The sequence below is a fragment of the Stegodyphus dumicola genome, chromosome 1 (genome assembly GCF_044657685.1).
Source record: "Stegodyphus dumicola isolate Sdum_Otavi_A_Nest chromosome 1, ASM4465768v1".
Classification (NCBI taxonomy): domain Eukaryota; kingdom Metazoa; phylum Arthropoda; class Arachnida; order Araneae; family Eresidae; genus Stegodyphus; species Stegodyphus dumicola.
This window is the reverse complement of record NC_140768.1, coordinates 66,555,818-66,571,674: the sequence shown is the minus strand read 5'-3', so window position 1 is coordinate 66,571,674 and position 15,857 is coordinate 66,555,818. Positions and strand designations below refer to the sequence as shown.

Sequence of the window (15,857 nt, the reverse complement as noted above, 5' to 3'; positions counted from 1 at the left end):
CGCCAGATCTCTCTCCTATTGAGCGCATTTGGAGCATCTTGGGCAGGGCCCTCCAACCAGCTCGGGATGTTGACGATCTAAGGCGTCAGTTAGACAGAATTTGGCACGATATCCTTCAGGTGGACATCCAATCGATGCCAAGCCGAATAACTGCTTGCATAAGGGCCAGAGTTACATACACGCGTTACTGTTTCACTTTGTGAAGCTCGATCACTTCAATAAATCATCCAATTTTTTTCAAAATGTAATCATTTGTTTTTCTATACATGTACATCACTTCTACCGATTTTCCTCCCATTCGGATAACTCTATCTTGGTGCGTCGTTTTTTTTTTTTCGTCTGAGAGTGTATATACTACGTACTATGGCTATAGTAACGAGCTAACCTGTCGTGATGAACGACTTTAGGCTTAGATTTCGATGACTTACGAAACCGAACCACGACGTCATTCAGACTGTGTAGGAATGTTGTACGGGCATCCCAAGGTGACTGTAGTTTCAGAGAGTCCTTTTCGTCAACTCGAATTCCACAACCCCACTTTGTCTCCTTCGTTGAATCGATGCCCAGTAGCTCTCGTGTCGTAAAGGGTCTTTATCTTCCCGTCGCCAAATTAACTCGCTCTCGTGCAAAATTGTGCATCCTTCAGATCTGGCCTGGCGATCTTGATTGTATTCCTCAGGCGATGAAGGCGCATCCGGAGGGTGACCAAGCAAGGGATCACAAGACAGACAAAGGTCACGACTGAAGAGCATCTGAGATGGGGAGTAACCGGTAGTCTCGTGGATAGCACTGGGGTAAGCCAGTAAAAACAGTTGTAACTTCTTGTCCCAATCCTGTTGGCTTATGGAAACCACCAATCAGAGATTCTTAAGGATGATTCGATTAAATCTCTCTGCCATGCCGTCTGACTGGGGATGTAAAGATGTCATTTGGGTTTTGTCAATGCCGAATAGCTTGCAGAGTTTTTTGTTTATACCCAAGGTAAAATTTCTCTCTTGGTCGGAATGTAACTGAGGAGGTACTCGGACACTTTAAAGTGTCGTATCGTGTTGTATCATAACCTCTGCTACTGTAACAGCCTCTTGATCAGGTATAGAATACGCTTCAGGCCACTTGGTGAAATAATCTATGACAACGAGGATGTATATGTTGCCATCAGCAGTTAATGGCAGAGGTCCCAAGATGTCGAATGCGATACGTTCATACTGTGCTCCTACATTGTAACGTTGCAGCTTGCCTCGGCTGCGTTTTTTCGGTCCTTTCTGACCTGCTCAGTCATTGCAAGATCGGCACCACTTTTGCATGTCATACTTTACATTATTCTAGTAGAAGCGCTCACGAACTGCCTGCAAGGTCTTCATTATTCCGAAAGAGCCTCTCGTAGGGATGCTATTTAGCTCTTTAAGGACATCTTGAATCCGGGATCTTGGAAGTATCAGCTGCCATCGAAAAGCCTTTCCATCCTCCGATTGGAATTTCGGGTACAAAACGGCGTTTCGATTGTGGAGTGAGTCCCATAGAGCCCAGTATTGTTGTGTCGTAGGACTATAGAAGAAAATGTCCTGCCAAGTAGGTTTTCTGTTTGAAGACTCCATTACTTCAATTATGGGTCTTATGTCGCAATCTTCCAGCTGGTCTTTCCTGACTTCATTATCACTCCATGGGCTCTATCAGCTGATGTTGATGTGGTAATTTCTCATGCGACCGTACTCAACAGCTCGTGTTTCTCTACGACCATAGTATGATATCGGCACCATTCTTAACAGGGTGTTCTAGACAAGAATTCGAAGTTTCCAGGTGAGGATCCCTTCTGATGATGGATATTTGTGTCTTCAGAGGCTGAATTCAGTTCGTTATTTTTAAAGTACAAGGAAATATTGTATTTCTTTAGAAAGTTCAATCTGAGTATAAAAGGATCTGCAATGTCTGCTACATATGCCGTGTGATAGTAGGCGGCACTTCCAAACGTAAACGCTAAATCTTTCCGAATGATGGTAACATTCGCTCCTGTATCGATCACCATATTGCAAGGATATCCACTGATATATCCCATGATGAAGAGTCCGTTATTGATACCGCTCACTGCAGATATCTGAAGAGCTTTGAAATGTGGCTTCTCATTATCCTTAAAATTTCTCTCTGCGATATGGTCATTAATTTAATTCTCGTGTCGTTGCTGGGGACTGGTCTTATTTTCCATACCCTCAAATCATCTGTTTTATTTTCTGTGCCCTGGGCTGTTCTGCAATGTCGTCGTATATGGCCTTCAGCACCAAACTTCCAATACTTTAGAGTAGGTTTCTTGTTACCACTATTCCGTCTCAAGTCATTGAGTTGTCTGGTTAAATCGTCTAGAGGAACGGTGACCTGATCCACTGCCTCCTGGACTTGAACAGCTTTAACTTGTGGCGGTTGCTACGAGTTGCTTGCTGGGCTGCCTCGAATTTCATGGCGTACACTAAAGCGCTTTTTAAGTGTTTCACATCCGCCATTCGTAAATTCTCTATCACGTCTGTGTTTCAGGATCCCGGATGCCATCGATGAAGTATTGAAGAGACAGGATTTCCCTTGTTTCTGTCGGACACCCAGGGAAGGCGAGATGCTACAGCCTTTTAACATCTCTGGGGAGCTCCTGGACTGTTCCCGTGGACTTCTGTTGACGGGATAATAATTGAAGCCTACTGTAGTCTTTTAAACATTTCTCTCCAAAGTGCAGCTCCAACGCGCCGGCCGGATAGAGCTTCGAAGTCTAGTCTCTGGTTTTCTGGAAGAGTTTGAAGAATATCTGCAGCGTCTGCTCTCAGAAAAGCAGCGAGATGACAGGCCTTAGCTTGGGAATCCCATCCATTCGCTTCTTCCAGTATAGAAAATTGGGTCTTATACACTCGCCAAGTAGTCTTTCCATCATATATAGATAGCTTCAGAGAGGAACGAGCAGGCATCTGTAAACATTTAAAGCCATCAATATTGCTCCATGCGGTCGTTAGACACTTCTTTTAGTTGTCAACTTCTTTCGAAACAGCAGAAATTCTCTTATCTACTTGTTCCTTGACAGAAGATACTCTTTCTTCAATTTCTCCAACCCTATTTTCGATTGAGTCTTTTCTGACTTCCATAGCTTCGAATTTGTTTTCACTTACGCAGGTAATTTCTCTTATCATTTCCTCTTGTCCTGCTTCAATCTTTCTTTGAACACCTTTAATCTCTTCTTTAACAGATTCCTAAACAGCTTTTATCTCCTCTCTAACAGATTTCTGCAAAACTTTCATCTCTTTTTTAACAGATACTTGACCAGCTTCGATCATTTCTTGACCAGGTTTCGTCTTTCCTTGAACCGCATCTATCTCTGCTTAAACGGAATCTTTTCCAGATCTCATCTCTCCTTTAACTGCAGCAAGGGCAGCAATCAGCTGTCTTAACTGCTTCTCCATCGCTCTTGCTACTGGCATACAACCCCATTCCTGACAGTAAAAATTGTCGTGTGCCTGCGGGTTCGTAATAGATTGAATGCACAAGTTCGATAAAAATTTGATAAAATTTATTCTTATCACAAGAAAATAACAAAATGCTGCATGTTTCCTCAAAGATATTCGTAAAATATCACAATAATACGCAATGTAATCAGTACCTATATTTTAAACTACTGAAACATTAAATGGAACGCAATCCAAAGCGCAGAGAAAGCTAATCCGACTTCACCGTGAATTCGATACAATTAACAACAACAACTATGTAAACAACTGAACTGAGATGTTTCCCTCCGGCTTTCTAAATCTTTTTAATCGGGTACTAGAAAGTTCTGGTAATTTCTGTTTTCTCGAGATTTCTGGAAAGCAAAAGAGTAGAATTACGAGATATCTATTTATTAAATGTTAATTGCGAGTGCTCCTGCATTTTTACTTCTCCGGCGTATCTTTCTCTTAAAATATGTCTCGTGCTGCATTGCACGGGAATATATATAAAAAAAAATTATAATTCTACTTAAAATAGCTAACTAAATACAAAATCCGTAACACTAGGTTAAGGAAGAAGCTGCTGCCATGTCTTGAAGTGTAACAGTATACAAATACTCAGTATTATTTACAACAGTCTCCTCTATTAGCACAGATATTCATGTACGCGTTTCGAACTGACGTTTCATATATTCTTTGTGCAGTATTTCAATGAAAAGAATGATTTTTCGTGTTTGCGTGTGTCTGTCTGTCTGTGTGTGTGTACTTAACAGTTTAATGATTAGAGATTTTAGGTAAAATTATTTGGTAACTAGAGCTTTCTTGATAAGATTACTGTAAGCAACATTTGAAATTAGAATAACATTACAGAAAACGTAAACAAAATTAAACAATAAAAATAAATAAGACACACACTGAAAATCAGACAAATGCTCTTATTTTTCAAATTTAATTATTGTTGTTCATCCAAACTAGCTAAACTACCTCCAGTTATTTAATCCTCAAAAGTTTTATTATTTTTCTTTTGTCATATCAGCCTGCAGCGGAGAAAAATTTTTCCGAATCGATGAAGCTCAAGAGCATTTGTACTACGTGAACGACATATGCGACCAAGAACTTTATATAGCTGAACAAAGAGAAGAAGCCATTGATGAAACCTCTAATGACGTCAGCAAGGCGGAGCATGACGGTGATGACGTCAGTCATGTTTCGACGTCATCTAGTGGTCGGCACTCGGGTGGAAGCGATGACGATCGGTAATGTTGAAATATTGCTTTATTATCGCCTTAAAGAGAAATGAAAAATGACAGCAAGTAATAAATTTAAAAGATAAAAGGACAAATTCTTCTTTTACCTCTATCTTTAACTCACCATTTAAGGCCTATGGCTGTGTGTAATTAATTTATCTCATAGTTAGTACGTACATCTTAAACTATGCTGTTGATTTAAGAACTTCTCAGACAAGGTAATAAATTCAGTAGATGACTGCTTGTACTGAAATTCAAAAGAATCAATTTCTCATAAAATACTATCTACGATCCTCTTTTCTTCATCGCTAAAAATTAATGACTAATTATAATCCACTGAATTGTTAAACTTAGTTTATTTCAGACTTGAAATATCGGAAATAGGGTAATTAAACATTTATTTTTCTCTTATTTGTTTTCAACAGAAGCATGATGCTTTTAATTTAACTTATCCACACTAAATACCGTTTAGTAAGGTATTAAAGGACAGAAAATACAAGAATGTATAGGGATTTATCATCTTTCTCTGGGCCGGCTGTGTTGTAACTGAAAGCACGTCTGCTTGGTAATCACAAGATCCGTAGTTCGAATTCAAGCCGGCAGCATCGTTAATTTTTCACTTTTTCTGCTCCGAAACCTAATTTCCGAATAACCTGATGTCTTTAAAACCTGCTGTGCTAATGAACAACAATCACACAAATACATAACTAAAAATGGGAAGGCAAAATTTAAATGAGCATTTTGTATAGTATTCGTTATTAAAACATCTACTTGATCAGTACTTTATTGCATAGTTTTTGAACTCAATAATATCTTTCAATTACTTTGATGTAGACTCTAGAAGAAGTTTGCGTGATTTTCTGTTATATTTTTATGTCATACTAAGTGCAACTTTTCTTCTTTCAAGCCTGATTTTCTCCTAATATGATGGTTTCATACCACAAATTTTAACATCGATTACAAATTTATAATCACGTTTGTGTCTAGAAGTTGCACATGAGTGCCAGGTTTCCTTACAATTAAATTATATTTTTGCATGCCTAAAGTCGTTATGTGATGGAAAGTAAAATTTGACTCAAGCTCAACTTCTGGGTGCTTTCTTTAAGAATAGAAATGCAATAAAAATTTAAAGCACTTTTTCTGCGGTAAACATAACATTCTTTATAAAAATAACCATAATGATGAAAATAATAAAAACAGAAACTTAAAAACCTCGTATATATAAAGTTTTCCACTTTATGTGGTGTTAATTATATATTATTAATTATAGAAGGAAAAAGTAATTTTCTAGCTGCTATGAAATTTTCTGTTATATGAAACTAAAAATAAAATTTTAGAGCTGTTAACAATAATGTATTTTAAATAACAATTGTTAAACAAGAAAAGGAATTGAATATAAACATCTTTATGAACGTCATTTCTACACTAATTTATCTATTTTTCAATAAAATTATGTTTATTTTTTTTCTACATTTCACGCCTCGCCATGATTTTATTTTGAGACACATATAACCAAGAATATTCTCACAGGTAAAATTTACTGTTTTTAATTACGTTATTAAAAACCGTCTAGCTTAAAATTTTCATGCGTTTGTTTTATGTTATTTTTTTTTAGTTCAGGAAAGGAGAAAAATAATAATTAAGAAAAAGAAGAAAATCATCCATTTGAAAGTTAAAAATTCCCTGCAATCAGCACAACTAAATACGTAACATCTTCTTTTCTTTTATCAACGGTCTATTTTATGGTGTAAAGTAACACTTAAATTATTTAAATTCCGATTTGACAGACTGGCTTTAAAAATCCTCATTTTTAGCTGTCCATTGATAGATATTGGAAAAATCTCCGAAATCTTTCCAAGCTTTTTCCGAGATCATTTTTCGATTTCTTGAATTACAGAACGATCAAAAGTTCGCAATGGTTGTTCAATATGTTTTGCAAATATCCGCAAAAACTTGCGGATATTTTAAGAATATTGCTCTAAGATTCAAAAATACCTCCACAAATTCCAGATTAATTCCAGATTACTACTTTAACGTTTAAAGTATTTATGTTCGAACTTTAAAAATAACTCTCGATAACATAATCTAATTTCATTGAAAATGAATTGCGCACAATATTTCATGAAAATCGATTTGGTAAAGCGGATTCAAAAATTGATTTGGAGATTTGACCCAAACAAGTGAACAGAGAAACCAAACTGAACAAAAACACATAATGTAAGCCAGTTAACATTAACGCATAACAACTACTGCAGCATTTAAATTTTTTTGTATTGTAATCTGCATTGTCATATCACTTCTAGTAACATAAAAATTAGACTTTTGGCAAGCCTTTCTCTATATTTATTGCGGCTGAAATGTCATATGATGATTTAAGAAATTTACAATTAGGAAGAGATTGAATCGTTAGTCAAAATTCATAGAGAATATGAATTGATGGAAATGATCATTAACGTAGGTTAGAGTCCTAAGATAATTAACAGCACGAAACCGCATACAGCAGCGGCCATGAAAAATCTTATCAGATATTTTACACTTGCTCATTCTACAAAATTCAAACATCAAGTAAATTCTAAAAAATTAAAGTATAAAGTTATTTTTTCCCTCGGAGAGCGGAGAGAGCGTCACCTATCTTCCAAAAACGGAACAGCAGTTAATAAAAATTGTTGATAATTTTTTAATTAACTCCAGTTTATTGAAATACTGTTTTGAACCTTTCCGAAATTTTCAGAACGTTTAAATTAAATTTTTAATCATACGGTAGCTATTGTTGTGGTGCCTTTTAATTTAATCTGGTGAAATTTCTTCAGAATGCTATGTAGAAAGCTACGAAAGGTTCCTCCCTGTACCCTGTGCCTTTTAATCTTAATCCTCAGAAGAGGGCACTTTTAAAACTAACGGTTTAAATGTGTGGCGACGGGATAAATCAGGTGACGCTTGACTGCCACTTTGATTCAATATCAATAGGGTTTCTATTGGATGGAGCGAGGTGAACAAGGCGTGTACTAAATAAAAATATTTATGGCTTCAATTAGATATAAGATTTAAATTAGAAAATATGATGATGTTTATGAAATGAAATTTTTAACTGAACTACTTATTACTATATAAAGCCTATTACTCATTAAAACTTAAGTGCACAAAATATAAAAGGTAAAAAAACTATTAAAATAATAACGTATATAACTTAGTTATTTTATTGGAAACCAACAGCTGAAAGTTTTTTTTTATATATAAATTTATTATTTATCACATTGCACATATTTACCTCTAATAATTCCCAACAGAAATAAATACATTATTCCCAAATTTTTTATTTGCTACTGAGAAAACCAAGCAAATATTTCGAAATATATCTTGCTAAAGTTATCCTTATTACTTGAAGAAGCTTATACAAAATAATATACTTAAACGAATCGAAATATAAACTTGGTTGGTGTCATGAAATATTTACCAAACCTTTTCTTATATGGAATTCTAGGAAATGAAAGTTCATGAAATCAACCTAAGGGATTTTACACCTAAGGGATTTCTGACGAAAATATCTAACAAGGAACTTTCAAATGAAACAAAAGAACTTCAATAAAATAATGCATTATGGAGGTATTGAATCTAAGGAAAATCCCAATAAAGTTGCTAACGTGTTATATCCAGAAAAACAAGATTTTGCAATAAAATTCTCGGTAACAAACACTGGAATTACCTAGGGACCGATAGATAAATTGGAAAAGCTTCTTTTGAAACGATCTGGAAGGAATAAAATAACTTTTACACTAAAGGTCTTAAAGAACATTGAACTAAGAAACATTGAATGTGCTGTCTGAGCAGCGAATTTAGAAAAATGTTATTTTAGACTTTTCTTAAAACTTAATGCATTTTTGTGAAAAATAGAGCAGAATATTATTTTTCCTGCTATCTCGCGATGATTGGTGTGTGCAGTTGCATTTCTAAGCTAAATAACTGTACCAACTCGTGATAAATTTATAAACTAATAATTTATAAACTAAAATAATAATATTTATAAACGCTTTTCTAAAATCTGGTACTGGAATTGTAAATGCATGAGAGTTTCCCTTCAAAATTATGTTCTATGATATAAATGAAAGGATATTAATCTAATAATTCAAAGATGGTATTATTATTTCATTACTAATGTTATAATTTGATCGCTTTTAATTTTGACATAAAAATTTATTATAGTTTACATCTGGATTCAAGCCCAAAAGAGTAATGACAAATTGCACTGATTCTTTAGATAGAATGGATTTAAATTAGAACATACGTTAGCAAAAGCTAATTATTAATTTCTTGCTGCATTCTATTATTTAAGCATATTTATGGCATAAAGTGTTTAGTATTAACTTCTAATAAAAACAGACTTCTCTGCAATAAAATTTCGAAATTACAGACAAAATGAGGGTTTGAAAATTCAGGTAATTGAATATTCTTTTTTATGTAGGTCAAATATGTATTTTCTGTAAATTAAGTGAAGTAATTTTATATTTTACCTTTATCATGTTTTATTTCAAATTAGAAATTAAATTTTTTTATTTGCACAAAATAAAAAGCGAAACATTTTTTACGATAGAATTAAGCACGAAAACCTATTTATTTTTATTTACCTAAGATATATTTAAAATTTTATTTTTATTTACCTAAGAATACACTAATAAAATATCACCGAAGTAATTTTTATTTACCTAAGAATACACTAATAAAATATCACTGAAGTAATTTTTATTTACCTAAGAATACACTAATAAAATATCACTGAAGTAATTTTTATTCACGTCTACCCTAAATGTGTAATCTTATTTTTATATCTGATGTTTGAAAATTAAATAAGAAATTACATTTTTTTTTATTTTTTTGGTTGTGCAAAACAAATACATAACCTGATTCTATTTAGCTAAAACCAAATTAAGATTTTTATTAATAACATATTCTGTTTTTGTTTAATGTTTGTTTCTGTTTGTAAATCTTAATTGTTTTTTCTCTTAAGGTTATTGGTTGCACATTTGTCGAATTCTGTAGATTAATTTGCATATCACAAACGTTAATTTAAATTTGTAGGTATCTGCAATACTTAACAGTGCAAAACTACTAACCCTGTAAAGACAGTCAGACGATATTGTCCCATCTTGCTTTCTAACTATATTAATCGCATCTGAAATTGAAGGTTTAAAATAAACCTACTTATTAATAAGTCAACCCGATGGTTACACAAACCTAAGAATGCAACAGAAACACAGTCTTTGCTGGCTGCGAATAATGAAAATCAAACATTCAAGTCAATCTGAAGTGTCAAATGCAATATCAAACGAGCTTTAATAAGTCTTCGTTCGGGATAAAGCAACAGGGAAGCGCAGCACAATAACAATCAGCAAAGTCTCCCAAAATCTCTCGCTTGAGAATTCAGTATTAAAGCGCTTATTTATTTCAAAGTATAAGTATTCCTGAAAGTATTTTTTCCGTGATGTCATGTTTAGCCTATCTTAATGAGCTCTCGTTTTCACTGACTGTACAGTCCCAGGATAAATGGTGCGTTTTTATGAAATTTCAGCTAATTATATTCCTATTTAACTTTTCTAAAATGTTTTATTGTAGTCGATAAGGAACCATCTTACGATGTTAAGTCAAAAATTTGAATAAGAAAATGTGAACCAACACCGAAATTATTTTTGACGGAGCCTGGTATTTCAATATGAATTTATTTAAAAATGAGTGCCATGCTGCTTTCACTGAGCCTTCTCGTTATTTCCACCATTCTGAAAAATGGTCTACAAATAGTAATATGAATCTTTTTTTATATCGTTCTTCTAGTGTCTAATAAATCAGTTCTGTCTGTTTCATTGAGAAAGCTCACGTTTACTTATTTATATAATTATTTATATTTTTACGATTAACAGCTTCATTAATTGATATCTGTGAAGCGACTTGACACATTCGGTAACAAAATTTGACAGTGAGGGAAAAACTGGTTTTTTCCCCTTTGTACAATCTTTTTCATGTCTAGTTGACCTGGAAATTCATTCAACATACTTAATATCAGTGATGTTCAAACTTCTTGTCACATTTCTGCGTTTAATTTTATGGCTTTTGTGTAAAACAAATAGTGATTGATTGTTTCACAACTATTTGCCGTGTTTCGTATCAATACCACTGTTTTTAAAATTTTTCGGATCCTTTATGTAAACATAAATTTTAAACTTAAGATACGTCTTTCGTAAATTAAAAATTTTTGAAGTTAATATTGTCTTATTTCCATTCCTTCATCATCCAGTTTAATGCTTGGCAAGCATAAGCAGCAGCATTTTTCTTTACAAGGATGTGTTTTATCTTGAAACTGTACTTTCGTAACTTCAGTGCCCAGTTTAACAATTATGGTGATAAATTATTTGCCGAATAGAGGCAAATGGTAGTGGATTGGTTCGTTAACATCATTATTGTTTCTTAACGGAAATACATACTGAGTTTTTGAATAATTAATGTCTGCCTTTCGGTAGCCGAATAAATCCTGTGTGTTTTATTAAGGGCCTATCCAAAATATAATATAAAACCAGCCTATAGTCTTACATAAGCACTGATTCTACAGCGTAATTAAATGCGTCAGCAGATATTTCCAATCTACATTCGGTATCTGGAAACTTCAAGACCAGAGATTTAATGAAAGAAGTCTTCTGCTTCTCGAATGTTGTGCTCGCTTTCGCCATCTGACTAAATTTACCTTTTCTTTATTTTAATTCAACAATAGCTCTGCAGCCTCCTCGAAATTATTAATGAATATCCTACACTCGAGCACAACCCCATAAACTATGTTAATTTCTTCGCCATATACAACGGAGAAAAAATTTTAATTGCAATAATTTTAATTCGGTTGTTCCAGTTTTAATTCTGTTTCTGTGCCTATGCGTGACATTTTTAGACCTTGTGATCGTCAATCTTGTTGTTATTTAAAATTATTTGATCCACGTAATAAATATTGATTTCTGTATTACGTGCCCCAAAATTAAACCATCATCCTTTGGAACGTTGCGAAAGCTCCACTTTAAACGAATGACAGCGCAGATGAACACCATCTTTGGGATATTCTCCATTCTCACTGCTTGCCTGAAAATTTCCAGAAGTTAAATCTAAAGTGGTCATGCAATTACGCGAGCGAGCTAATTTTCCTAATTGTTTTCTCAATAACTGATAATGGGTGAACATCATATTTCGTTATGCTATTGAATTATCTATTCTGCTATTAATCAACGGAGTAAACGCCAAGCTATTTAGTCCAGGGAAGGTAAATTATTTATTTTTCGGCACAAAACAGCAGAACTCGCGTAAGAATTAGGGGACTATTATTTTATTCTTGATCATTTCACTAATGTACTTCTTATTTATCCCCTCTTTAAACCTATCGCACAATAGGGTGCTACTGTGAAAAAAGGATTAACATTTGAATCTACTTTTATGTCATGCATAACGATTTGCGTCAATATACAGATATCCTCAAACAGAGCAGAAAAAAAAATACTTACCAGGTCTTAGAACTTTTGTTTGTAAACCAGCGGCATGAGGTATAAATCTAAGATCTAGGGCGGTGATGATGCTATTTTTGGTTATACAAATGATAGCTATTATTACGGCTAGAAATGGACTACTGACATCTGAACCTTATGAATTTACGTGACATTTTATTTGTCAACCGATAAAACATTTACTCACGAAATTTTCATCCTAGCGAAAACCGTGTAGAGTCATTAGGTTAATTGGAAGCAGAAAAGATGCAACCGCCTTCGCCGGGAATCGAACCACGGACCTCTGGAATACCGGACCAGCGTGCAGAACCATTACACCACAAAGGACGCTAGGAAAGCGAGAGAAATACCTTATACTCCCCTTTTTAAAGGGCGACTAGGGTTTTAGGGGACCTAGTCGCCAAATCCTAGGTGTGGAGAATCATCATCCACAACCCTTTTAGTTCGGGTGCCACTTGTAGAGTCATTAGGATTTTTTTAGAGGCAGAAAAGATGAAAAATATGCTACGGCCTTCGCCGGGAATCGAACCACAGACCTCTGGAATACCGGCCCAGCGTGCTACCGTTAAACCACGAAGGCACGAGAAATACCTTATATATTCCCTCTTTTAATGGGCGACTGAGGTTTTTAGGGGACCCAATCGCCAAATCCTTGGGTGAGGAGAATCATCATCCAACACCCTTTTAGTTCGGGCTTCACTGTAGAGACATTAGGATTTTTTGGAAGCAGGCAAGATATAAAATGAGCAAACGCCTTCGCCGGGAATCGAACCACGGACCTCTGGAATACCGGTCCAGCGTGCTGAACCACTACACCACGTAGGACGATAGGAAAGCGGGAGAAATAACTTATAACCGCAAACAATTTCTTACCTACTTTCAATTTCAGAAAGACCCCACTTCTTTCTAAGCGGCGCAGGTATTTGGATCTGTCAAGAAGATTTGTATTAAAACAGCGTTTATAAATTAAATTTGCATAATTACTTATTTTAATCTCTATTTTCATAAACTTGCATTCATTAAGATAACATTTACATTATTAAAGGAAGCAAGAACACAAAATATCTCAAATTATAAACTAATATATACCAAACGACAAAAAATCTCAAGACCGGATAAAGTCAGCCAAACGCTCAAAGCGTTAATCGAAATGTTATATGAAGATAACTTTGAACCGGTTGGTTACTTGAACAAACCATGTAATTTTTAAATAGCTCTTTTTCATTTCTTAATTAACACATTAAATTTTCATTAACACATTTTTTAGTGAAATTAAGTTTTCAAGAGCGTCGCATGCAATATAGTGAACATTGCAGCAGCTCAGTATTAGCAAAATTGTTAACTTTGAGGTCTCGCCAAGGAAGGTGACATTATTGCTCAGCAACTGAAAAGCGTGGCACAGATACTCATAAGAAACTTTAATAGAAGTTCACTCTCTATTTTAAAATCCTTAACTATATACAGATGTACGGAAATATCTTCTTCTGTTTAACAATGCTATACACATCCGTTTTCGCGTTTAATAGCTATCAAAACGACTGTCATTGTTTTTCTGAAAGCTTATATTTTGAGAAATGGCCGCCCAGACGGTATAGTGGTTAGGGAAGCCTGACTGCGGTACCGAAGGGCCTGGGTTCAAATCCCGGAGAAGGCATGGTTGTAACTGTTCGTCCTTTCATAGAAGGCGATGGTGACCCACCTATTAGGTGTCTCCATAATAAAGAGGCCGTCACATCTGGCCTTGTATAAATTAACGGACTGTGTTGCACTGTAACTGTTCACAATCTGCCATTCGAAATATATATATATATATATATATATATATATGTATATTGGTAGAAATGACTCCACAGCAGTTAATTCGTTTACAAGGTATTCTAATCTAAGATTACGTGGGTCAAAAACTCAGTCTACTGTTTACTAACTGAACGTATATAAAGCTCTTTTGAGTCAAACCTTGTTACGGGATTAGAATTACAAATATTCAGGTTTAGAAAATAGGCTGAGTAGTTAATGGCTTTAATCTCTTGCAACATGATTGAAATAAAACTCTTTCTGTGCAATTATAGAAACAATTTAGATCTTTTGAAGCTACAAAATGTAATAAACCACATAACGTAATATAATCAATATGTCCTTTCCGAGGTATGAATCACGGATTTTCTAGCTTCTTAATGGACGTGCTAATGACTTACACCATGACAGCACTCAAGAGAGGATGCCATTATTTTTCTGAATTAATATTATTCCCATAAATCTGCCAAGGTATATAAATCAAATGTACACGATGGGTGAAGAAGCGGCAGGAATTAGGTTTAACATTTCCATGGTGACAGTGATTTTGGCAGCATTAGAAGACCATTTAGACCATTAGACGTTGTGAATTTGAAATGCTGCATTATGTTAACCCCGTGCTATAATTTGAGATCAAACGGTGTATCTATTGGCTAACAGACGCCTATCTCATCTAAGTAATTTTTACTATATCTAATCTAAGTAATTTTTAACTGACTATATCTAAGTAATTTTTAAACTGACAGTAGCAATTTTCATCTTTCAGGGAGTTACCAGAAAGAACCGAAAATGTTCAAGCACAGAGAAGAGAAAGTGGATCGATAACAGCGCACGAAACTATTCCATCGCAGAGGCGAGAAAGCGAAACTTCCGTGAATCAGAGAAGAGAAAGTGAAAATATCTCAACACAGAGAAGAGGAAGCGAAACTTTCTCAACTCTGAGAAGAGAAAGTGAAACTGTCCCAGCTCCAAGAAGAGAAAGTGAAACTGTCCCAGCTCCAAGAAGAGAAAGCGAAATTGATATTAATGATACTGGTAAGATAATCATTATACCAGATTTCACGACGATGATATTTTATCTCAGCTCATATAGTATTAAATTTTAAGAAGGCATGCATGCTCAGAATACATTCAAATGCACGTTTAATTATTTCGGAAAAGCAAGCACTTTATAGAAAAAATAATTTCCCTTTAGCTCCCAATATCACGAAAAAAGCGTAAGACTATTAAGAAACATTAGCAATTAAAATATGTATCATCAGCAGCGAGAAAGTTTTACACTTTTAAATAATTTTTGAAGCAAAAAAATTCTTCTTACTTGCAATCAGAAAATACAATTTTTATGTAGCTAACTTTCTTTAAGATCTTAAACTGTATGTTTTAACTGACATTGAGTAGCTGCGTATGATTATATAATTTAGCTGGATGATCATCAAAGTACGGTAGAAATTTAGTAAACGTTTTCTTTGTACATTTATAAACTTTTAAGATTTTATCAAGCTATCTTTCTCTCTTATAATCGTTTCCGAATATCTGAATGCTTATACTGGTTTCTAAAACTAAAGAATCATCTCAGAAAGCAAATCACCGTATTCGTTGACTAGCTGCTCCAGATAGAACTGCATATTTCAGACGATAGAACGCCATCCCTTCCTTTTTCCGTGTTCACCATACTATTTGGTAACAATTGTATAAAATTGGCTCAAATACTTATCGTCGCTTCATTGTCTTCTATCAACTCATAGCTGGTGGCCGTATAACACTTCCTAAATTAGATTAGACATATAAACATTCTTCAGCTCCTCAAAATAACTTTCTCATTGTCTTATTTCAACTTA

The 15,857-nt window shown here is 34.5% G+C and overlaps 1 protein-coding gene across 2 annotated transcripts in view; it reads left to right on the top strand.

The window, feature by feature from the left end:
• The window catches only part of rdgA (retinal degeneration A), a 160,252-nt gene that overhangs the window by 117,545 nt on the left and 26,850 nt on the right, over nt 1–15,857 (top strand). The window contains exons 21-23 of one of the 2 annotated variants that reach the window (XM_085815936.1): nt 4,489–4,708; nt 14,786–15,001; nt 15,032–15,054. In XM_085815936.1, coding sequence (XP_085672062.1) covers nt 4,489–4,708; nt 14,786–15,001; nt 15,032–15,054 — 459 coding nt within the window. Of the gene's footprint in view, nt 1–4,488; nt 4,709–14,785; nt 15,055–15,857 lie in introns of both variants that reach the window. The other variant, XM_085815929.1, reaches the window with a different exon arrangement.